Genomic DNA, 25402 nt, shown 5'->3' on the forward strand with positions numbered 1-25402 from the left:
TGATCACGTTCGCAAGGCTGTGCGTCGTCATTCATTACGTTTAGTTTTTACTCCAACACACGAATAGATATGTAAAAATGAAAAACGTGAAAAAAAAATTACAGTATTTCCTTTTGAAAATGAAAGTATAAGCTATGTCCAATGTGGAATGTACTTACAATAACTGGTAACAGGGCTCTACAATAAAATTCTTTTATAAAAACACTATAATGCCCCCCCTCCCCCCCCCCATACACACTTTATCAACTTGCCACAAAAGATCGTCCAAACCCGATGAGGAAAGGGAGAGACGATTCGTTCGAACATCAGACAAGTTCTCTCCATCATAGACAATATTCATTCATGGTTCAACAGCAAACCCTGGCAGAAAATGCAATACAAGTCCGTAGAAGCCCGAGTCCTTATAAAGGACAAGAATCACTTGTTGAATTTTAACGGGTACCCAATGGCTTTTTCCAGGCACTCTACTAAAGAACCTGCAGAAAGGAAATCTCTCTCCACTTCAACAAACTTGATGTAGATAGTTTTTGGGGAGACGCCCGGCTCCACCTTGCAGTTCTGCGCTAAGAATCCGTTGATGCTTGCCCACTCTTTGCTCTGGTTCTTGACGGTGGACTGAAAGTGGAAAAACAAGCACTGCTGCAACGTGATGCTTTCGGCAATGCCGAGGTAGCAATAGTTAATTTTTGGAGGTACCAAGTCAGACTCCGAGGGACTGTCACAATTCCCATCGTTGACTAAATCCACCACTGCGTTGTCGGTAACCGGCTTGCTCCGCAATTCTTCATAGCCGATGGCGTAGAGACCCGGACATTTTGGAATGCCCCCAGGCAAGAGGTATTGGACGATGTCTCCTCCGATAGGCTTGGAGTGAGCAATGGGAATCCACTCTGTCTCTATGTGCAGCTCCAGACATCGAGCTTCGCTGATTGTGATCTCCAAAAATTTGTAATAAACGTTTTTCCAATTCATCTTCTGCACTCTGGTCATGATCACCCTCCCCTCCGGCTTCTCAGGATTGAAGTACTCACGGAGCCGCTTACCCAGCGGGACCTGGGAGCTAATCTCTGCGTAATGGTACCGTATATCCTCCTTCCACCTCGTGTTATAACCAATTCCGAATATTGCCAGTTTGTTAGAGAGGTGTAATCTGGAAAAATCTGTCCAGCTCTGAAACAGCTCCCACTTCAGCTGGACGGACTCCAAGATGTGCATTATAGTCTTCAGCATATCTCTTTTCCTGGAAAGAAGAAAACAGTAAAGCTAAAGTATAATGTATGCATACAATACCTTACTTTATTCCCCATCCCCTTGGATAAGCATGCTATTAAAATGTTTCAATCAAATAAAAAAAAAAAAAAATTAAGAAATACATTTTGAGACCCAATGATGTTATCATTAGGTCTTTCTGCTGGTCCTTGCTTCATGTGAAAAATGTAATCTGGTAAGAGGGTCCATCAAGCTCCTGTAAGTGGCACATTACCCTGTCTCCAGTGTTATATGAAAGTATATATCCCTTGGTCACTGGCTGCTGCAGACTTTAGCTGAACAATCTGCTGATCATTTGTTTGATTACACTAAAACAGAATGTAATCATACAACTTAGCAGACTGTACAACCAATTAGCAGCATGCATGTCTAAATGGATGCCTGGGATATGTTCTTTCATACAATGTTCAGCAAAAGCAGAACAGTAACTGATGTCAGCGCTAAAGATTACGCCCATACATGATGAAGAGCAAAAGTGATTAATGGCAGATAAAGTCAACAGCAGTGAGACCTAGATCAACGACCATATGAATAACTCAGGAGGGAGAGGGGATTGAAGCCGTTCAGATAGGAAATGAAGGTGAGCTCAAGACAGCTGTTATATTTTGGAGATGCGAGGTACAAGAAATTGGTAGTAATAAGTTCAAAAACAGGAGAGGACTTGCTACAAGTGTGGGGGGGGGGAAGGTAAAACTGGTTTGAGATTTAAGGTCTCAGTAAAAAAATCTAAAAGTTACTCGCTATACTAAAAAGGGTATACAACATTGTGTACTTTTTTTTTTTGCACTGAACTTATAAGAAAATACATGTTGATCCTGTTAGTAACTACTTCTTGCTTGTTAGCCATGGCAACAATCTGCAGGCTTGTCTACCCTCTGCAGCAATGCCACCACTCCAGATCATAAAAAAAAAAAAAAAAAAAAAAAAAAAATGCCTAAGGTTTATTCTGCTTTTACCAGCTTGGGTAGGGGATTGGTCTGCCCTGCCATGAAATGACAGGAGGAGCCAGTGTCAATCACTATGGGAGCTGGGTGGGGTGGGTAAGTGTTTGACAGTGACACCTCCAGTCCCATAGCTCCTGCACCAACAACTGCGATTAACATTGGTTGAACCCGCCACGCGTTTTTTGCGGTCTTCACCCCTAGCCCTCCAAGCTGCAAGGAGAAGAGGGGGACCAAGCAATCATGTGACATTAATGAAAAAAAAAAAAAAAAAAAAAAAAGTAAGTCTGCCTCTTTTTAATACATGAAAGAGCAGCAGAAAGGTAATGTCAGCGCATATGTGTTCACTGATCTTTGGCCTTTTTTACTCATCCAAAGCAGCACTAAAGTGATGTTCCAGTTCTGAGTCTTCTCCTGTTTACAGGAAGCAGGGTCTTTCTTGGGGTGTCCATGTCACTGCCCCCATAATGAGGACACTTCCATTTGGCAGTACAGTGACGGGGTCCTATCAGGATCCAGAAGAGGATTGACTGTCAGGGACCAGCCGGTATGCACATCTGCAGCTTTGGATTAGCGGTCCCCTGCACCCATAAAAGGCGAAGAGGGACAAGGACAGCACTGTTTTGTTTTTTTTTTCTGAAGCAAGATGTCCAGGATGATTTCACTGATAGACACGAAAGTTGCTAAGGACACAAATACAGGGATCAGTAAAAATACTGTACACCGACACTGTACTAATAAAACTGGCTGAGACAGTTAGCATTTGTCCAGGGATAGGCTTTAAAGAGATGGGTAGTTTGTAGAACGAGGGAGAGTGTCAAGGGATTTTGTGAGGAAAGTGTGGTCTGCTTTACACAGATCCTGTCAGTTTACCTCAAGGACTCCTTCACTCCAGTGTATTGTACTAAAATGCATGAGTTACTACAATGCACTGTGCAAGTGTTGAATTGCAACCCAAAGCACCTGTTCTGCAATGATTCACAAAGCACAGCAGTGCATTGCAAAAAAAAAAAAAAAAAAAAAAAAAAAAAGGGAGGAGGAGAGTTATGTCCCACTCATTTTAAATAGGAAGCCTAATGCAACATGCCCCAACAATGACAATATCTACGAGAATTGTGTAATACATAGAACATTGGCGATTTTGGCTTTGCTTCTTAGGAAGAGTGGACTTCTATGTTAACAGGGCATGAACACAGACACTTACATGACACTAGGCATTTTTCCCTTAATAGTACACCTCACGCATAGTTAATAAAAATATACAATTCTGGCACAGTAATGCAATCTGGGAGGCTGGGGTGCTACCACGGGAGATCAAGGAGATTAAGCAGAGCTGGGGCACTGGAGAATAGTTGCCAGCAGTGGAGCGGGTTACACACTGACTTTGACCAATGGATGACATGCGTTCATCAAAACTTCTAGAAGATGCATAAAGCAGCACTTTATTACAACTACTTACTGTATCTCCTCTACAGAGTCTTTGCTCTTCGGCGGTCTTTTGGGAATACTGATTTCTTCTAGATGAAAAGGCAGACAAACATAAAAAAATACATCAAGTTAACAAAAACTTTGAAAAAGAAGGTCATCTCTGCAATTTTTCTGTACCACAACTGTTATTTAGAAATTCTTCTAAATCTGAGCTTTTATCAGTTGCATTTCAGAGAACAAATGGTTTTATTGCTCATATTTCGTATTCTCTGCTTCCTCAGCCCTTTCCCCCAATCAACACTACAATTTTAAATAAAACCTCTCTTTTAAAAAAATTATGTTTTATGTATATATATATATATATATATATATATATATATATATATATATATATATATATATATATATATATATATATATATATATAAATATATATAAAATAGATCCAGTGACATCTCCAGGTCTCTGTGCTTTTACATGCAATGCAGGCAGATCATGGCTGGTGGGAGGGGCCAGCAGGGTGCTGTACAGAGCTTCCTGAAAGCATCACATCACCATGCCTCAGTACTCCTCTCAAGAGTCTTCAGTCCTGATGCAAGCAAAGGGCTGGCTCTTGGGAGGAGTTATACAAATATCAAAATGCCTAGTGGATGGTAATCTGGAGGCAGGGAAGTTCCTATGCAGGCTGTATTTGCATGAAGACCATCCTAGATGTCCTACAGCCAGAAAATGGGGGGGGGGGGGGTCTGACTTGCTGCAACTTCTACTGCACATTGTGAAATGCTCAGTGTGCAGCAAAATCAAAGTAAGCAATTTCAGTCCAGGAGAAGCCTGTACTAGGGAAGGTTTGAGGTCAGAATTTAAGAATTTGGATCAGACTCTTTATGCCAAAAATGATTTATTTGCCGTTTAATCTCCTTATGCGTTTGGACAAGGTTGCAGGCAGCTCAGAGCTTGTACCTAGGGAACATATTGACCTGAGTTTTCTTAGTCTTGGATTTAGGTCTACTGTATATAGCAAAGATCAACAGGTTTCTGTAAAACACGTGCCATTCCATGTGCATCCACTCATTTTACAAGTCACCCCAACACACTAATACAGTAGCAGACAACGTTCTAGGTTAGTGAATCAAAACCATCCAAGTGAACAGCCAGGCAACTAGCATGCAGGGTGCCACTTCAATTCTGACTATGCCCCACGCAAGTCTAGGAAGGAGAAAATGTCAGCTGCACCCCAGGAAACAAACTCTGACAACTTCCAGACAAACAAGCAGTCTCACCTGGGACCACCTCCTCAAGAATTTGTATCTTACTGGTGTTTAGATCCTGAAAACCTAATAAAATAATTGTAAAAGGCGGTGCCAGGCATGGACTCTGAAGTCACCAGTGGGCAGTCTGCCCATTTTTCTCCATAGCTCCCTGTACACATTGCTCTTACACAAAGCTCAGGCCCATGAAAACAGCCTCCAAACACTGTGTAATGCAACATGAATGGGGTACTCTATAAACACTGGAAGTACTCATAACATTCTAAAAAGAACAGCAGAGGTAATAACAGTGCAGTACCGTCATTAGGGGGACATGGCAATGGCTTCTTCTGGACCATCCAAGGTCCTAAAAGACAAAAAGAAAAGAAAGACGACTTAACAATGCTCATTAAACAATGCATTGCCAAGAGTACTGAAGAGGAAAAAAGTGCAGTAAGCTATTAAAACAAACCCACTGCATCTATCGTCATTTTAGGTTTTTCAGGACAAAGAGGCGTTCTGGTTGCTTAGCAAAGACAGCTCTTGTTTTATATAAGCTGAAATAAAAAGCCATACCCCTCCCAAGGATTAAATGTGCATTATTTTTGAAGCACATCATTAGCACCTGAGGCTCCAATTAGCTTCAAAAAGGTTGGGCTAGGGGTGTACCTGTGACATTAGCGAATCCACATTCGCTATTGTCTTCTTGCTTCTCCTCCTGGCCAATCAGGACAGGAAGTGGGTTCTAAGACCAGATTGGCCAGAAGGAGCAGCCAGGGAAGCCACCCGCAACCTGCATGGGGTAAGTGCAGACCTGGCAGCCAGGATTTGTCACCTCTTCCCTCCAGCTGGTGGGTAGGCCCTATAGCACCCTCACTTACACTGCAGGATAGATGGCCCTGCGATGCCCATCTGCAGTGCTGAAGAGAAGAGGCTTCATGGCGACAAGCACATGAAAGGAGAAGCCTTGCTAGCATGAGGGGGAAAAGGTGACAAAAAGTGATTTTTACTGTAAACCAAAGGAAAAAACTAGCTAGTCAGTAGTAGTTTTTTTCTTAAATATTCTCTAGCTCAGCTTTAAAGTGATTGTTGCTTCCCACAAAAATTCCCAACAATTGCTCCCTGCATTGGAAGACTAAATACTTACCACTAGGTGGCAAGTCCCAACTCCTGTGTTGCCCAGTTGCACCATCTGGAAAAATCTTCCACATTTGACACTTCCAGGAATAAAAAAAATGTTGAAGACTTTGCTGGATTGCGCAGCACTGACAGAAGTTATTGAACGTTTTCAGTCTTCTAATGCAGGGGTCAATTTTATTTTTTGGGTGAATCAGTCACATGAAATAAGTTGACTTGAATGTACAATAATCACTCTAGAACAGGTCAGGAAGTGCTAAAGGCAGGATCTCCAGGACTACACTAGTAAGCTGCAATATACATTTTGTTTTTGGTTTTAGCAATGCTTTAAGACTTTTAAGAATTTGAATGCGTGTTTGTAGCGCAAATTTACGCTCCTCTAGCGCACTTTAAATCAGACCTTGCATTTCATTGGTCCACTTATTCAAGGTGCCGCCACCCATTTAAAACACTGGATAAGAAAATATACTTACCTTTCACCAGCTTCCTCCACCAGCACCTAGGAGAGGAGTTGTGTTATCCGGCCACATCTTGGAGAATGTTCAGTAGCCCAAATCTCACAGGATTTGGAGTATTTTGCATTCCCATGGATCTTCTTGGCAGGAGAATGTCGTCACCTTCACTATGGAAGTATATTATTTAACCATTGACCCCCCCCCCCCCCCAGTGCATTTGAAGAGGGAAGAGGGGAACCACATTGAATAGATAGACCATGCCTGAAGTGCCAGGCACCAGCCCAGCACAGGCATCTGCCCCAGAGACGGTACTCTATAATTGGCAGTACTAGGTAACCTCTGAAGGTATGGGCTGCTGGGGAGGAGGGATACTCCAAAACACAGGACAGGCGATTTTAACATTTTGCTATGGGGCCAATAATGCGGTGTCAAAAAAAGGCATATTTCTTGGGGCGTTCAAAAATGACTGGACCACAAATGGCTTTTTAAAATTATTTCTGCAATAAATTTCACATATATCAAAAGCAGATGTCAGCCCTACACATTTCTGGTGCGGCTTGTTTTCTAGCAGCACAAACATTCCAATAATGGAAGAATCACCACACTCATTGGAATAGATGAGAATCTTTATTCATTCCAATACAACAGGATAAAAAGTTTTTATAGGTTTCATTCCGCTCTTATGACTAAACGCCTTGAAAAAGCAATGGAGTGTGAAATGCATAATATTTTTATACATTTAGCTGCACTGAAATAACTGAACATTCCCAGTTATAACTACTGAGCCTGTTAATTTTTTTTTTTAACACATCAGCTAGTTCCCCAATACATACCTATCCTGCAGTCTTTATGGCGGTCCGACGCTTATTCCTTAGCAGCAGTAAGCGGTCCCTCCTCTAGAGCTGAATGGTGCTCACGTCATTAGGGGTGAAAGCAGCCCCCTCGTCAACATTCTGATGACATTAGGTAATAAGATGTAATGAAAATGGGAAGTTTTATTTGAGACCAAGCAATGCTATCACTAATTTCTGGGATTCTCTTTGCAAAATCTCACAATGTGCATTAGAAGTTGCAGCAAATCAGAGCCCACCTTATTTGCAAAATCTCATGGTTGGTGGGAGGGGATGGCAGGGTGCTGTACATAGTTTCCTGAAAACATCACATCACCGTGCCTCAGCATTCCTCCAAAAGTCCTCAGTCTTGCTGCAAGCAGTGCACCGGTTCCTGAGAGGAGTTATGCAAGTATCAAAATGCCTTGATGGGAGAAAGTCAGTCTGAAGGGGTGGGCATTCCTGGGCAGGATGCATTTGCATGCAGACCACCCTAGGTAATATCCACATGTGAAGTGGAGCCTCCATGATTGAAAGAACTGAAATTCAATGAATGCAAGAGGTGAACAGTCGAGCTAAGTAGAAAAGACTTAAACAATGTTGGAAGTCCTCCAGCCATGAAATAAGGTGGGCTCTGATTTGCTGCAACTTCTAATGCACATTGTGAGAAGCTCGGTATGCAGTGAAATCAGTAATATCAGTACAGGAGAGGAGCTGGTACAACTGTGCAAGACTGAAGTGAAGGCTGGAGGTCAGATTTAAATGAGTAATCCTTATTTCACATGTGAACAGGGCCTCATACCATCAGCTGACCCATTATATATTTTTCACTGTGCATATAAAAGGCCAACACCCTAAACCCACTTAGGCCTGTATGCATTGCATACTAAAACTGGGAGGATGACAACAAACTGCCCATAGCAACCAATCATCCTACAAGCAATGGGAAAACAATCGCCTATCATTTGGAAAGCATTTAGGGCTCATTTACATGGGTGCACAGGTAAGTACACCCATGCAGAGGGCCATGTTTATCCACCTGAGCCCCACAGTTGATCGGTGCAGCCAGCCTGGTAAAATCAGTGACAGGCGGAGGGCTACACAGATTTCCATTGATCTTCATGCACGGCTCTGAACACAGCCTGTCTGTGTATATCAGTGCATTGGTCCTGCGTGGTTATAAAAAGGGATGCATGTGAAGATCAGTGAAGATCTGTGCAGCCACAGCAGAGACTTCTAAAGGATTTATTTCTCAGAGCTATAGTACACTACTCCGCCAGTACCTCACAAAACACCCCAACAGTAAAAAGGAAATGGGAAGTGGAGGTGGGACCCCTAGATGAGGACTAGTGGGAGGAGGCTTTACAGTCAGTGGCTATATGTTCCCTAAACGTAACCCAAAAGGCTGACACAACTATACACACTCCTGAGAGTATAATACACACCCCATAGACTGCATAATATGGGACTGCTGCCCACACCAACATGTACTAGGTGTAAAAGGGACCATGGGCACCATACCAGAGAAGCCCTTAAGAGGGCCCTCTTTATGGCCCGCAAACTGATAATGTTACATTGGAAGTCTGACTCACCCCCCCACGGTCAAAGAATGGATTACTGCAGTAGGTAATTCACTGAGAATGGATAAAGTCATATCAACATAGGGGATGCTCTGGAAAATTTGAAAAACGATGGGACCCAAGGTTGGGAACACCAGGACTTGCTCCGAAAGATCTGATCATGGATCATCTTTTGAGACTCAATGTGGGCTAAATGCACTGGTCTTACTGAACTACCAATAGATCATGGTGGACGTGGTGAACTGTCCCAGATTTTGGGTGTAAGGTACTATGGGATCTGACCTCAGGATGTATGCTAAATGATGATGGTGACCATAGTGAAAATTGAAATGTTTCCACTGTATACTGGAATGTATATAATTGCTGTATATGGACTAATTGTTGATCTTTGGACTTTATGTATTCAATTCTAAATAAAAACTATTTGTTTGGATAAAAAAAAAGGGATCTGTGCAACTCTAAGCCTGTCATTGATTTTAACAAGCTGGTTACACGGACCACCTGTACCTCCCCGGGCATCTATACATTTTCCCAACAAGGTTGTTAAAGTGGAACTTTAGTCAGAAAATTAAGTCCTGCTGGATCACTTCAGGTTGGCCCCTTTTGCAGGTATAGCCATGTAAAACATAACAAAATAAGTGCTTATACTGTTTAAAATCCAGTAATACACGGTCTCACCCTGCTCTGCATATGCTCACTTGCTCTTCATTTTTAGGCACGGCGGAGTTTGTAGAGGCCGATCTGCTGACAGCCTTAAAGCGGAATTAAACCCTCCTATCTTTTACAGCCATGGAAGCTGCTTCTATTTGATCTGCAACTGCCATGGTGCTGCATATGTCATCAGTTATGACACCAGCCATTGGATGGTTTTTACAGTTTGGTTGAGGAAACAAGCAAATGTGACGACAATGTAATTTTTTTTTTTTTTAAACTGTTAAATTGATGGGTTTAGTTGCACTTTGTGATTTACTGCTGTTCAGGGGCTCTGGGCTTCAACAAAATGGCAGCCTCCAGCATAAAGAAACAGAAGCAATGCTGGAGGCAATATACAGCAGACACTAATTTTGGTAGAATAAATATTAATGTGGAATGTATGTTCCTTGCTAAAGAACATTATTTTTTATTAAGTTCCACTTTGAAGCTCCATTCACATGTGTGCTACTTGTCATGCGACTTTGGACATCAAAGTTTCATGACAAATCGCAGCCTATTCTTTTCAATGGCACCTGTTCAAATTTCTGCAACTTAAGTCGCAGTGACTTTGAAAAGGTGCCTGCACTACTTTGATCCTGAGAATTTACAGTGGGATTAAAGTCGCATCAAAGTCCGTTCCAAGGTCACACTGGAAATCGTGTGAATTTGGAGTCGCTCTAATCTGATAGTTCTTTTGTAGTAAACATACACTCTGGGACCGATCACCCTACCTGCGCACTAAACCCCAGCGGATTAGTGTGCGGGCAGCTCACAGTTTGGGCTTCAGAGAGTCTCTATTGGGGAGCAGTGTGATACAGATGTTTCAGCACATCACACAGTTCCCTTTTTTTTTCTTGTCAACTTTATTTGAAGAGCAAAGTGACACATCATTCATGTCACCACACAACAGGGTGGTGCGTTGTGCTGATGTATGGTGGGTGACATGTGGTGCCTTCCTGTGCACGGTGATCAAATGAAGCATGTCTGCATTTTATCACAGCTCACCGCACCTCTGGGCTGTGTTGCAGTATGTATGGAACAATATGTGAAGAACGTGAGTGTCAGATCCCTGCCCTCCTCGCTAACTTGCAACGAAGGACCGGCCAACCTCACACCACACTGTCACTTACATAACAATGCCACTCTCAGCTGCGCCCAGCACAAAGATTTTCCAGCTTGCGGGACCACAATCTAGGTGCGAGCAGCCTGAGAGTGATTGTCACTGGGCTAATTACACAATTAACCCTTTCACTGCCACCACCCCCGACTTCTCTGCCTGGCTCCCCTACTTTCTTTCTTCTGAAATCCCCACTATCATTCTCAGGGACTTCAACATCCCTATTAATACTAACACTCCTTCCACTTCCAAACTTCTCAGCCTAACATCCTCCTTTGACCTGAAGCAGTGGATACATGCTCCAACTCACTCAGAAGGCAATATCCTTGACCTCGTGTTCTCTCACCTTTGCACTCCATGCAACCTCTCTAACTATCCATTCCCTCTCTCTGATCACCACCTTATTAGTTTCACTCTCTCCCTCTCCTTCACCTCCTCTCCCTTCAACCACCTTAAAGTTACCCGCAGAAACCTACGGCATCTCAACCCTTTTCTTCTCTACTCTGCTATCAACAACCTCTATGACAAAATCTCACCCCTATCCTGCACCAACCTAGCCACTTCTGTGTACAACGCTTCACTTAACTAGCCTCACTGAACTCACTTGCCCCCCTCACTACACACAGAATGAAGCCCAGACCTCTTCAACCTTGGCAAATAGATGATACTAGAAGTCTGAAAAAACGTAGTCGTGCTCTGGAGCGCCTGTGGCGTAAGACGAAGTCCCAGAGAGATTACTACCAATATAAATCTGTCCTCCAAAAATACAACTCCAGCCTCCTCTCTGCCAAGCAGACCTATTTTACCACTCTCATTAGCAACTTATCATCCTGTCCCCGTCAACTCTTCTCCACCTTCAACTCTCTACTTCGTCCTCCACCCGCCAACTCACTCACTGCACAGGAGATCGCCAATCACTTCAAACAGAAGATTGATACTATTCGCGCTGAGATCTCTACTGTGCCGACACCCTCCACGCTTTACACTTCATGCCCACAGGCACAATCATTATTTCCCTCTTTCAACCCCACCACTACAGACGAAGTTGCTAAACTACTTGCTAATGTCCACCTTACCACCTGCCCTCTGGATCCTGTTCCCTCACAAATGCTTCGTTCACCCTCTGGCCCTATACTACACTCTCTAACCCACATCTTCAATCTCTCCCTCTCTTCTGGCATCTTCCCTAACTCTCTAAAACATGCACTTGTCAGACCCATACTTAAAAAGCCCTCACTGGACCCATCCAATCTTAACAACCTACGCCCCATCTCCTTGCTCCACTTCTTATCCAAACTCCTTGAACGTCTGGTCTACAACCGACTGAGCGTCCACCTCGCTGATAATGGCCTTCTCGATCCCCTTCAGTCTGGATTTCGTCCTCAACACTCCACAGAAACTGCTCTCCTAAAACTAACAAACGATCTACTAACGGCCAAAACCAATCGACACTATTCTGTACTCCTACTCCTGGACCTCTCTGCTGCCTTTGATACGGTTGACCACCCCCTCCTCCTCAAAAAACTACACGCCTTTGGTCTCCGTGACTGTACACTTCGCTGGTTCTCTTCCTACTTATCCAACCGCACCTTTAGCGTTTCTTATAACTCTACTTCCTCCTCTCCTCTTCCTTTCTCTGTTGGGGTCCCTCAGGGTTCTGTTCTTGGACCTCTACTATTTTCAATCTACACTGCCTCCCTGGGTCAACTGATAGCCTCCCATGGCTTCCAATACCACCTCTACGCTGATGACACCCAAATCTATTTCTCTACCCCTCAGCTCACTCCCTCGGTCTCCTCACGTATCAGTAATTTACTCTCAGATATATCAGTCTGGATGTCACACCACTTCCTTAAACTCAATCTAGCCAAAACCGAACTTATAATTTTTCCTCCCCCATATGCCTCTTCCCCTGATCTCTGTCAAAATCGATGGCACAACTATAAGCCCATCCCCACATGCCAAGGTTCTAGGTGTAGTCCTAGACTCTGAACTCTCCTTCAAGCAACACATTCAATCACTGTCCAAATCCTGTCGCCTCAACCTCCGCAACATCTCCAAAATACGCCCCTTTCTAAGCAATGACACAACAAAGCTCTTAATTCACTCGCTGGTCATCTCTCGTCTCGACTACTGCAACTCCCTTCTCATTGGCTTACCTCTACATAGTCTATCACCTCTTCAATCCATCATGAATGCCGCTGCCAGACTCATCCACCTTACCAATCACTCGGTGTCTGCCACTCCTCTCTGTCAATCCCTCCACTGGCTTCCGCTCGGCCAAAGAATTAAATTCAAAATTCTAACAACTACGTACAAAGCCATCCACAATTTCACCCCCAGCTACATCACTAGCTTAGTCTCTAAATACCAACCTACTCGCTCTCTTCGTTCCTCTCAAGACCTCCTGCTCTCTAGCTCCCTTGTCACCTCCTCCCATGCTCGCCTCCAGGCCTTTTCCAAAGCATCTCCAATCCTATGGAACTCCTTACCCCAATTTGTCCGCTCATCTCCTACTTTATTAGCTTTCAGAAGATCCCTGAAAACCCTGCTCTTCAGAGAAGCCTATCCTACCCACACCCAACAACTGTACTTTCATTTTTTTTTCCATCAGCTCATCCCCCACAGTTATTACCTTTTGTCTCCACTTGACCCTCCCTTCTAGATTGTAAGCTCTAACGAGCAGGACCCTCTGATCCCTCCTGTATTGATTTGTATTGTAAGTGTACTGTCTGCCCCATGTTGTAAAGCGCTGCGCAAACTGTTGGCGCTATATAAATCCTGTATAATAATAATAATGGTAATATATTGTTTTCCCTATCGATGACTGCCATTCTTCCAGTGCAGAAACTGCACTGCACATGTATGAACAGGCACTAAACCTGCCAATAGGTGATCTTTCAAGAAGATAGGGGAAAAGAAAAACACAAGCTACACATTTTATAAGGTAGAGATATGTATAACAAGCATTGTAAGACTTCTAAAAGCAGTATTCTAACATTGACCAAATATTTACTGCAGGCCAATCAGGTGCATGTGTTGTAAATGACTCGCCATGAGTGAATGTTTGGTGAAAGTCACATTCACTGCTTTATTTAAATGCAGTACTGTGTCTAATCTGTGTTCGAGTTCACACCTACAGTATGCATGGGTTATTGTTGTGCCTGTTATGCATTTTATGTGCTTAAATTGGAGTTCCACCCACTTTTACAACTCTTCAGCATCCCTCACTAAACTGTGCACTGTAAACAAATTGGATATATTTTTTTTTTATCAACACCTACTGTATATCTGCTGTATTCATTTTTCACTTTCTCCTCCCTGGCCGTGGCCCATTGCATCATTTCCTGTTTGCAATGCCTTCTGGGAAGGGGCGGCAACTTCCTCTGGCACTGTCGTTGCTATGGAAGAAACCTGACCAGAAACCTATTACACTGCTTGTGCTGCACTGAGCATGTGCGAGATCTGCAAGGATGAGATCCAAGAAGAAATACAGTCTGGCTTCAGATGGCCACACTTAAGATGGCCACAGCCTGCTGTAAGTTTATAAAATAAACTACTGCTAAAAACTAACAAAACAGACCTTAGTTTACAGACTAACTTTACTAGAATACATTAACCTTGTGTATTATAGGGGTATTTTTATTTAAAAAGTATAATTTCGGCCGGAACACCACTTTAATTTCAACTGCCCCCAAAAAGTATAGATGTGAACCCAGCATTAAAGAGAACTGTTCTTGTTACTTACAACCAATTACATTGTTCCTTGCCAAAACACCTGATAATTGTCAAAGCCCAGGCATTCATCAAGCACTGGAGGCTGCGACTTCCCAACCAGTGGAAGAATCAAGAGATCACTTACCCATGCTAGTGCATAAATTAAAAAAAATATCCTTCATTACCATAATTCAGCGGTCAGCAACATTTTCCACATGAAAAGTCAATTCACCAACATTAGACAACCTGTATGCTGGTGAACAATAGTGCACTTTAGCGGTTTTTCAACCCCAAATCCTGCATCTTCACACCTCAGATCAGCCGCAATTCCTGCACCTTCACCCCTCAGATTACCCCAATTCCTGCACCTTCACCCCTCAGATTACCCCAATTCCTGCACCTTCTCCCCTCAGATTACCCCAATTCCTGCACCTTCTCCCCTCAGATTACCCCAATTCCTGCACCTTCTCCCCTCAGATTACCCCAATTCCTGCACCTTCTCCCCTCAGATTACCCCAATTCCTGCACCTTCTCCCCTCAGATTACCCCAATTCCTGCACCTTCTCCCCTCAGATTACCCCAATTCCTGCACCTTCTCCCCTCAGATTACCCCAATTCCTGCACCTTCTCCCCTCAGATTACCCCAATTCCTGCACCTTCTCCCCTCAGATTACCCCAATTCCTGCACCTTCTCCCCTCAGATTACCCCAATTCCTGCACCTTCTCCCCTCAGATTACCCCAATTCCTGCACCTTCTCCCCTCAGATTACCCCAATTCCTGCACCTTCTCCCCTCAGATTACCCCAATTCCTGCACCTTCTCCCCTCAGATTACCCCAATTCCTGCACCTTCTCCCCTCAGATTACCCCAATTCCTGCACCTTCTCCCCTCAGATTACCCCAATTCCTGCACCTTCTCCCCTCAGATTACCCCAATTCCTGCACCTTCTCCCCTCAGATTACCCCAATTCCTGCACCTTCTCCCCTCAGATTACCCCAATTCCTGCACCTTCTCCCCTCAGATTACCCCAATTCCTGCACCTTCTCCCCTCAGATTACCCCAATTCCTGCACCTTCTCCCCTCAGATTACCCCAATTCCTGCACCTTCTCCCCTCAGATTACCCCAATTCCTGCACCTTCTCCCCTCAGATTACCCCAATTCCTGCACCTTCTCCCCTCAGATTACCCCAATTCCTGCACCTTCTCCCCTCAGATTACCCCAATTCCTGCACCTTCTCCCCTCAGATTACCCCAATTCCTGCACCTTCTCCCCTCAGATTACCCCAATTCCTGCACCTTCTCCCCTCAGATTACCCCAATCCCTGCACCTTCTCCCCTCAGATTACCCCAATTCCTGCACCTTCTCCCCTCAGATTACCCCAATTCCTGCACCTTCTCCCCTCAGATTACCCCAATTCCTGCACCTTCTCCCCTCAGATTACCCCAATTCCTGCACCTTCTCCCCTCAGATTACCCCAATTCCTGCACCTTCTCCCCTCAGATTACCCCAATTCCTGCACCTTCTCCCCTCAGATTACCCCAATTCCTGCACGTTCTCCCCTCAGATTACCCCAATTCCTGCACCTTCTCCCCTCAGATTACCCCAATTCCTGCACCTTCTCCCCTCAGATTACCCCAATTCCTGCACCTTCTCCCCTTAGATTACCCCAATTCCTGCACCTTTTCCCCTCAGATTACCCCAATTCCTGCACCTTCTCCCCTCAGATTACCCCAATTCCTGCACCTTCTCCCCTCAGATTACCCCAATTCCTGCACCTTCTCTCCTCAGATTACCCCAATTCCTGCACCTTCTCTCCTCAGATTACCCTAATTCCTGCACCTTCTCCCCTCAGATTACCCCAATTCCTGCACCTTCTCCCCTCAGATTACCCCAATTCCTGCACCTTCTCCCCTCAGATTACCCTAATTCCTGCACCTTCTCCCCTTAGATCATCCCAATTCCTGCACCTTCTCCCCTCAGATCACCCCAATTCCTGCACCCTCACACCTCATATTACCCCGATTCCAGCAGTTTGAGATTTTTATCTCTCTACCTCTCAGGTGCAAAAATTGTCCTGAGGACAGGAAGTAATGTGGACCTAAATAGCATGTATGAGTATGAAAAATGGGCCCTGCCTTGAACTAGTTTTGGCTTCCAAAGACACAGGAAGTGGTGGTCTCTAGCACTGGATGGAAGTGTCAGCAGTGGTAGTCGCTATTTTGACAGGGCTGCTTTAATTCTCTTGGATGCAGGGGGCAACAAGAACAGTTCTGCTAACAAACACTTCAGCACATGATTCCAGTTACAGTCAACCAAGTCACCGAAAACGTGTAGAATAAAAAAAATATAGTGTGAAAGCCAGCACCGTTTTATCAGAAAATTAAAGAGTGGGAATCACCTGGTAACGTCTGGCCTGGCTCTTCGGACCTCTTGCCAATCTCCTCCACTGCCTCATTGACTCCATGGAAGACTTCACTTTGCAGCTCTGGTCGTGTGTGTAGCTCGCCAGCATTGCGGTGTGGCGCAGGTGCCAAGTATGAAATGTTAGACTTTTCTACTCCTGTGCAAGTGTGAGAATGTTTTTATACCATTTTATGTTAACTACTCTATTCCCCTTTCTAAGGGCAATTTATTGATATATATATATATATATATAGTCAGTTTGAGCATAAACAGTTTTGTAGGGTCGCCTGGCAGGATGGACATGGTTTGGACCATAATGCCATTTGAAGATTGTTTAATAGTTTGGTGTTGGCAAGACACAGAAAATGTGCATGAACGCACACCAGTGAGTCTGGCAACTAGTGGACTATGTACAAACCAAACATAACAAAACTGTCTAGTAATATTTTGTATTTAGACTTGCATCTTACCCAGTTCCTCCCCTGGAAAGCCCTGGAGCTCTTGGCTGTGATTGCCCCAATCCTCCTGGGAATAGTCCTCCATGGTGCTGCCGTCAGACTCCATCTCCTGGTACAATCCACTGCTGTTTATTAGCACTGGTTGGCATGGCTGTGTGTCCCATCCGCCCTGGCCAAACACTCGTTCTAGCTGTTCGAAGGTGTAGCTGCTTTTCCTTTTCCCAACACCACGCTCTTTCACACGACTGTAGCATCTGCGGAGAGTCTGAAGTAACAAACAGATTTCAAACTCTGATATCTGTACAGAGGAACTCCATCAATTAGATCAGAATCTGAACATTCATGATTCAGAACACATGCACCCTTTAAAAGAAGAAGCACAGCCAAAGCTTGTTTGGATGTACTTCTCTCCTGTGGATCACATCAGTGCAGTTTGTTACGCACTCCTAAGACCCATTTTCAGCAGACAGTCGGCAGAAGCGCACTGTCGGCCCGGTGTCACAGAGCCAGTCAAGGCTAGGGAAAGATCGCGACCAAATGGTTGGGACACACCCAGAAGCCTGGACCGGCACCCAGTTTAGCCGCTGGAAGCCTGAGTCGGCTACTTCCACCCCCTCCACAGCCCAGCGCTCCAGTGAATGTGGGGGACAGAGCAGAAAGCAGAGACTGACAGGCACCTGCTCTCTGCTCCAGGGAGCACTGAGCGATCAGCAGTGTTTGATCGCTCAGTTCTCAGCCTTAGAGCAGGCAGGGGACAGATGCTGCATCCATCTAGGTAGGTATGATTCCAAAACAAAAAAAAACAAAAAACAACACACACAACCCTGAACTTTTTACGTTTCAAATTAGCAATAAATAATAAGGGACAGAATCTGACTGTTACTGCAAATTAACCCATTAGCCAACCGGAAGCCTCTGCCAATGTGGAACTTGCATTTCCACTGACGGTAATATTTATAATACAAGGTAATAGATACATTTATATGATGGGTATATAAACTAGGTGCTACACTTAAAACCTGAAACTTCATGAAGGTGGTGACAAGTCATCTCCTCTCTCTTTTAAGTGGAAGAAAGCCAACTATAACTATTCTTAAAATTTCACTCTCCTTCTCTTCACTTTCTAGCCAAACCTTTATAATAAAAAAAAAAAAAAGAAAAGGTGCGCGCTCACCTATTTTTAATAAGCTCCGGTCCGGTCACGTGATCCCGCAGCTCCGGCTCCTCTGTGTCAGTAAGAGGCTGCTGCAGGGGAGAGGAGGGACCGCCGACAATGGCTAGGCCATGGGAGCCTATGGGTGACATAACTGCTCCCGGAATTCACATCCGTTGTAGAGTGCTCCCAGAAGCAGATTGAAAATAGGTAAATACATAGATTTTTTTTATACAGGTTAGGTAGGAGGAGGGTGGAGGGATTGTTTTTAGGAATAGTTATAGTTGGGGTTTTCTTCCACTTTAATCAGTTTGAGAAGGGACACAGTAAGGCTTAGAGCATTACCACATTGCACTGCAACATGTTCTGGTGTGGTGGGGTGCCATTAATTCTGAATGATACCCAAATGTACCTTGCAGTGCAGCTCAAGACAATCCACTAACATGTTGCAGTATGCTGCTAGAAATGGTGCGTGTCAATGCATAGTCTAACACACCTGCTTTTAATGCACCACGGTGTGAATGGACCCTTACATACATTTTTTTCAGAGCTGACAAAAAAAAAAAAACATGACAAATCCACTGAATTGTTGCACTACCTCCAAATTCTGGTACTTGATTTATACAAATGCTTCATTTAAAAGCCAAAATAAGGAAAAAAAGACAAAAACAAATCTAAACTCAACAAAAAATGTCATATTGCAGCTTACCGGAGATGTGATAGCTGCATTCACTTTCTCTGTTCTGCTTTTCTTCCTTATTTGCACCTGGTGATCCTGCCAGTAACACTTCCTGCCCTAGGGTGACAACACTCACAGTATTTGTATCTAGGACTGCAGAACATCTGCTCTTCTAATCTCCCGGCTCACAGAGAAAACTAAGAACAATTCTGACAAGAGTGCAAAGTCAGAGAGCACAGGAAGTTATTAGCTGGCAATATTCCTGCAGGATCAACCGTTTTTTTTTCTATTTTTTGCACTTTTCAAACAGATAAGAAAATGCTTATTTGGTATATTTAACAAGTAAAAAGTTATAAGGCCTGCCATAGACTATGCAATTTTCTTTCCTTCAACCACAGGTTGAAGGAAAGAAAATCTCTCGATCCCTCCATCAACACAGTCAAGTGCTGATGTGAAAATCCCACCCGTAGCGCTATTGTGTTCTAATAGCCGGAGGTTTCTCAGCCGTCTGAATACAAATGCTCACTGCTGGCAACTAACCACTGGTAATGATCGTATGAAAGAAAACTTGACAGGCTAGTTGTACTGAAGTCGACTGATAAATCAATTTCAGTACAACCAGCTTGCCCGTGGATGGATCAAAATTCAATCCTTCTGGCCAGCTTAACTGTTTATCGTTCGTATTTAAAAAAACAAAACAAAGACACCATAGACTAGGTCCATGAAGCATAAATTCTATAAAACTACCGAAGAGAAGTGCATTTAGTTTACAATTGTTTTTTTTATGGCACAGCGGCAAAGTGGTTAGTACCTCCACCTAGCAGCACTAGGGTTGTAGGTTTGAATCCAAACCATGACACTACCTGTCTGGAGTTTGCATGTTCTCTCTGTGCCTTTGTGGGTTTCCTCCGGGTACTACGGTTTCCTCCCACACTCCAAAGACATGTTGGTAAGTCAACTGGCTCCTGTTTAAACTGGCCCTAGTATGTATGACTGAGTTAGGGACCTTAGATTTGCAAGCTCCTTTAGAGCAGGGGCTGATGTGAATGTACAATATACAGTATATGTAAAGTGCAGTGTAAATTAAAAGCGCTATACAAGTACCTGTAAATCAATAACTAGGCCCTGCATGTAGAATGCAGTCATCTTCAATAAAGTTTGGTCATTTTTTAAAATCCTTGCAATGCATAAAAGGTTCACCTGGCAGTTCTTTCCCAACCTAAACTGGAGATTAAAGTGTTACTAAACCCAGGACCTGGCATTAACTATATCTGGTCTCCCAAAGTACACAGAACATGGAAAAACAATTATTTTTAGTAACTATAAACTGCTAAATACCTTTTCTCATCAGCAGTATATAGCAGTCTTGTGACTTCTATCAGTGTCTGGCTTGTAGGAGTTTTCATTCTACTCTGACTGTCCTATGAGGCTGCAGGACTCCTGACCCTCTGTCTGAACAGTGCTGATCACATGCACTCTCCCATGGGGAAAAAACAAAACAAAAACACACACACACTAGCAATACACACCATACTGAGCATGTGCAGCTTGTCCCCAATGTTCTGTTCTATCAGGAGATTTGGGGACTGTGGAAGAAGGGAAGGATCAGAGAAGAAAGGATCAAACTGCCTTTTTAAACAGAGGATTAACCCCTTAGGTTCCACAGTGAGTATAACAAGCATGCTTTACTGCATATACAGACTGATTTTACTGTTGAGAGTTTTAGTAACACTAACTGTAAGGGCCCTTTCACACTGGGGCGAGGGCGGCGTCGGCGGTAAAGTGCCGATATTGTTAGCGGCGCTTTACCGTCGATATTCGCCCGCTAGCAGGGCAGTTTTACCCCCCCTGCTAGCGGCCGAGAAATGGTTAAAAACCACCGCAAAGCACCTCTACAGAGGTGCTTTGCGGGCGGCATAGTCGCGCTGTCCCATTGATTTCAATGGACAGGAGCGGTGAAGGCGCAGTGTATACACCACTCAGAAGATGCTGCTAGCAGGACTTTTTTTCCCGTCCTGCTAGCGCACCGCTCCAGTGTGAAAGCCCTCGGGGCTTTCACATTGGAGAGACTGCAGCGGCTGTTTCGGGTCAGTTTGCAGGTGCTATTTTTAGTGTGAAAGGGGCCTAAAGGATAACTTCAGTTTTACAGAAGTTGTCCTTTAAGAACATTCCTATCTCCCCAGGTGCAGTCCATCTGGAATAGCATCTTTAGTCCCAGATTCAGCATTGTCGTTCCTCCAACAATGGTCCAGGCTGGCTCCTTCTCATACTGTGCCTTGGCCCCAATCCCTATGGATAAGCTGTACTCATTACTAAAAGGCAAATAGGCAGTTCACTTTGTAAGGGTAGGGCATCTTAGCAATCTAAATTTTACCCAGAGCCTAGTGAGCGTGGTGAAATGTCACTTAGCAAGCAATACCCAAGTACACGTATGGGAAAAAAAGAAAATTTTGCTTGCACATGACTGCACCATAGATGTTAGCAGAGCTTGAACTCATTCACCAAGATCTGGGTAAAATTCCCTTGCAAACCCATGGTGTCATGCAACGACTTAGCCATAGGAATGAATGGGGTCACATAGTACATGAGCATTTTGAAAAGGAGCTGGATGGAACCTGGTCTGAGGAAAGTTAGCTGGATCAAGAATGAAGGCAAGTATAATTCCAAGAGGGCTGCATGTAAGGATGGGGGGGGGCGCTAAGTGTAACATTCTAATAATATTTGTATAATGACCTTTAGAAGTATTGACTGCTTTAAAGTGAACCTGTGCTTTGCTCACACCCCCCACTGCTCCATTTAGCCATAAGGAAAGTCTTGTGTAAACTAAGTCACTCAATTGGCCCAGCTGTGTTAGGGCTTGTTCCAATTTGCAACTGGTGGGCATTAAAACCAGGAGGTTGAGTCTCGGTTTTACCACCTCCTAAACATACAGCCCCCTTGTGTCATTACACATGCAGGCAATTGCAATATTTAAAGGGTAGAATCATGCAGTGAGGGAGTAACATCCTCACTGCCTGTCACACACCTCTGAAAAGTGGTGTAGATCACTTTTCAGAGGAGCGGCATCTGAACAAGACCTTACACCACTGGAAGTACCAGGGATTTTCTTTGGCTTCTGGCAGAGAAGCAAAGGTAATTATATGTTGGGAGAAAGTGGAGGGAGCCAACATACACACACACACAATTTGCTTTGCTCTCAAAGGGTCAAGTACAGATTTGTCTTAAATATTCTGGGGAAAAAATGTGTGCCAACACTACTCACTGCTTGAGAGCAATTGTTACTTATTCTTTTAGCCTTTTCCAGGTTGTTGAATTTCAGTTGGATAAGAACTGCACAATGTTTCTCAGTGTCAGCTTGTCAAATGGATCAATAATCTACAATACCAGTGAATGAACTAGGAAAATGGTACCAGTGTTAGAAGATGCTAGTGTGCACAGTGGTTGATGCCCTGACCGGAAAATGTGTGAACCCCCCTATTAGTTGAAGCACCGAGGACAAGGAACTCCCAGGGAAGACCATCGGCTGGGACTATATGGTGGTTGTTCATTGGTATAGCTAGTATGCTAATGGGATGAGAGAGTTCTGTATAATGTAAATACAAAAGACCTTGAAAAGCTCTAGAGAAGGACTCTTGCAAAGACACGATCCAACCCTAGTCTGAAAGACGGCCGTCTCATTTACGGGATCATTTAATCCACGTCATCTTGAACATCCTTGTTGTAGAGCCTAGACAAATACGGAAATAGCTTTACAGCGAGGGAAGAAAAGTATTTGATCCCCTGCGGATTTTGTACGTTTGCCCACTAACAAAGAAATGATCAGTCTAAAATTTTAATGCTAGGTTTATTTTAAACAGTGAGAGACAGAACCAAAATATCCAGAAAAACGCATTTCAAAAAAGTTATAAATAGATTTGCATTTTAATGAGTGAAATAGGTAGTTGGTTCCCTATCAGCAAGATTTATGGCTCCCAGGTGTCTTCTATACAGGTAACAAGCTGAAATTAGGAGCACTCTTAAAAGGACTGCTCCTAATCTTAGCTTGTTACCTGTATAAAAAAAAAGGCACCTGTCTACAGAAGTAATCAAATTCCAATTTTTCCACCATGGCCAAGACCAAAAAGCTGTCCAAGGATATCAGGGACAAGATTGTAGACCTACACAAGACTGGAATGGGCTACAAGACCATCGCCAAGCAGCTTGGTGAAAGGGTGACAACAGTGGGTGTGATTATTCGCAAATGGAAGAAACACAGATTAACGGTCAATCTGACTCGGTCTGGGGCTCCATGCAAGATCTCACCTCGTGGAGTTTCAATGATCATGAGAGCGGTAAGGAATCAACCCAGAACCACACGGGAGAATCTTGCCAATGATCTCAAGGCAGCTGGGACCATAGTCACCAAGAAAACAATTGGTAACACACTACATCGTGAAGGACTGAAATCCTGCAGTGCCTGTAAGGTCTCCGGCTCAAGAAAGCAAATGTACAGGCCTGTCTGAAGCTTGCTAATTAACATCTGAATGATTCAGAGGAAAGGTGGGTGAAAGTGTTGTGGTCAGATGAGACCAAAAATCGAGATCTTTGGCTTCAACTCAACGCTCAGTTTTTAGAGGAGGAATGCTGCCTGTGACCCCCAAGAACATCATCCCCACCGTCAGAGGTGGAAACATCATGCCTTGGGGGTGTTTTTCTGCTAAGGGGAAAGGACTACTTCACTGCATTAAAAGGGACGATGGACAGGGCCCATGTACCGTCACATCTTGTGCAAGAACCTCCTTCTCCCAGCCAGGGCATTGAAAATGGGTCATGGATGGGTATTCCAGCATGACCATGACCCAAACCACACAGCCAAGGCAACAAAGGAGTGGCTCAAGAAGAAGTACATTAAGGTCCTGGAGTGGCTTAGCCAGTCACCAGACCTTAAACCCATTGAAAATATTTGGAGGGAGCTGAAGGTTTGAGTTGTCAAACATCAGCCTCAAAATCTTAATGACTTGGAGAGGATCGGCAAAGAGGAGTGGGACAAAATCCCTCCTGAGATGTGTGCAAACCTGGTGGCCAACTACAAGAAATGTCTGACCTCTGTGATCGCCAACAAGGTTTTTGCCACCAAATACTAAGTCATGTTTTGCAAAGGGATCAAATACTTATTTCACTCATTAAAATGCAAATCAATTTATAACTTTTTTGAAATGCATTTCTGTATGTTTTTGTTATTAGGTCTCTCGTTGGTAAAATAAACCAGGGTATGAGGGAGTAACTGACAGCACTGGGTCAATCACACAGCACCAAAACCGTCATATAGGGAGGCGTACATAGACCAGCGTAACTGGGCACCAGACCATTTTTCACGTTTTCTACAAACAGATTACAATCTAAGGCACCTTTCATATGGGGCAGAATCTGATTTGCTCAGCAGGGGATCTAACCACGGATCCTATATTGAGCAGAACAGGCAAATAACTGGTCAGTTTCCGGTTAGTTTCTGCAGAGCAGACACGGACAGAGCCTGCTCCGCTCTATAGGTGGCTGGGTGTAAAAGGACCGGCTGTAAACGTTTACAGACGTGGCCAAAAGTTTTAACAATGACACAAATATTCATTTTTACAAAGTGTGCTGCCTTGGTTTTTATGATGGCAATTTGCATATGCTCCAGAATGTTATAAAGAGTGATCAGATGAATTGCAAAGTCCATGAAAATAAACTTAATCCCCAAAAAAATAAAGTTTCCACTGCATTTTAGCCCTGCCACAAAAGGACCAGCTGACATGTCAGTGATTCTCTCATTAAAGCGGAGTTCCACACAAAAATGGAACTTCCGCTTTTCAGAACCCTCCCCCCCTCCGGTGTCACATTTGGCACCTTTCAGGGGGGAGGGGGGTGCAGATACCTGTCTAAGACAGGTATTTGCACCCACTTCCGGCATAGACTCCTATGGGACGCGCAGCGCGACTCGCGACCACTTGGGACGCGCAGCGCGACTCGCGCATGCGCAGTAGGGAACCGGGAAGTGAAGCCGCAATGCTTCACTTCCTGATTCCCTCACCTAGGATGGCGGCGGCAGCTGCCGAGAACCGAGCGGGTTCTCGGCGTCCCCTGCCGACATCGCTGGACACCTGGGACAGGTAAGTAGCCATGTATTAAAAGTCAGCAGCTGCAGTATTTGTAGCTGCTGGCTTTTAATATTTTTTTTTTTTTGGCGGTGTGGGTGAACCCCCGCTTTAACACAGGTGTCAGTGTTGACGAGGACAATGCTAGAATCCACTCTGTAATGCCGACAGAGTTAGAATA

General features: G+C 44.2%; 1 protein-coding gene across 7 annotated transcripts in view; it reads right to left on the reverse strand.

Annotated features, from left to right (window-relative positions):
* Positions 1 to 232: 232 nt before the first annotated feature.
* MSANTD2 (Myb/SANT DNA binding domain containing 2) overlaps positions 233 to 25402 on the reverse strand; it is a 32040-nt gene continuing 6870 nt past the window's right edge. Inside the window, exons 1-6 of one of the 7 annotated variants that reach the window (XM_073603232.1) lie at positions 18451 to 20942; positions 17289 to 17541; positions 16814 to 16975; positions 5205 to 5252; positions 3670 to 3727; positions 233 to 1240 (exon numbers count right to left, since the gene is read on the reverse strand). In XM_073603232.1, the coding sequence (XP_073459333.1) occupies positions 418 to 1240; positions 3670 to 3727; positions 5205 to 5252; positions 16814 to 16975; positions 17289 to 17382 (1185 nt within the window). In that variant the 5' untranslated portion in view covers positions 17383 to 17541; positions 18451 to 20942 and the 3' untranslated portion in view covers positions 233 to 417. Of the gene's footprint in view, positions 1241 to 3669; positions 3728 to 5204; positions 5253 to 16813; positions 16976 to 17288; positions 17542 to 18450; positions 20943 to 25402 lie in introns of those variants that run through there. The other 6 variants (XM_073603227.1, XM_073603226.1, XM_073603230.1 and 3 more) reach the window with 6 other exon arrangements.

The sequence above is a fragment of the Aquarana catesbeiana genome, linkage group LG10, assembly GCF_042186555.1.
Source record: "Aquarana catesbeiana isolate 2022-GZ linkage group LG10, ASM4218655v1, whole genome shotgun sequence".
NCBI classification, from domain to species: Eukaryota; Metazoa; Chordata; class Amphibia; order Anura; family Ranidae; genus Aquarana; species Aquarana catesbeiana.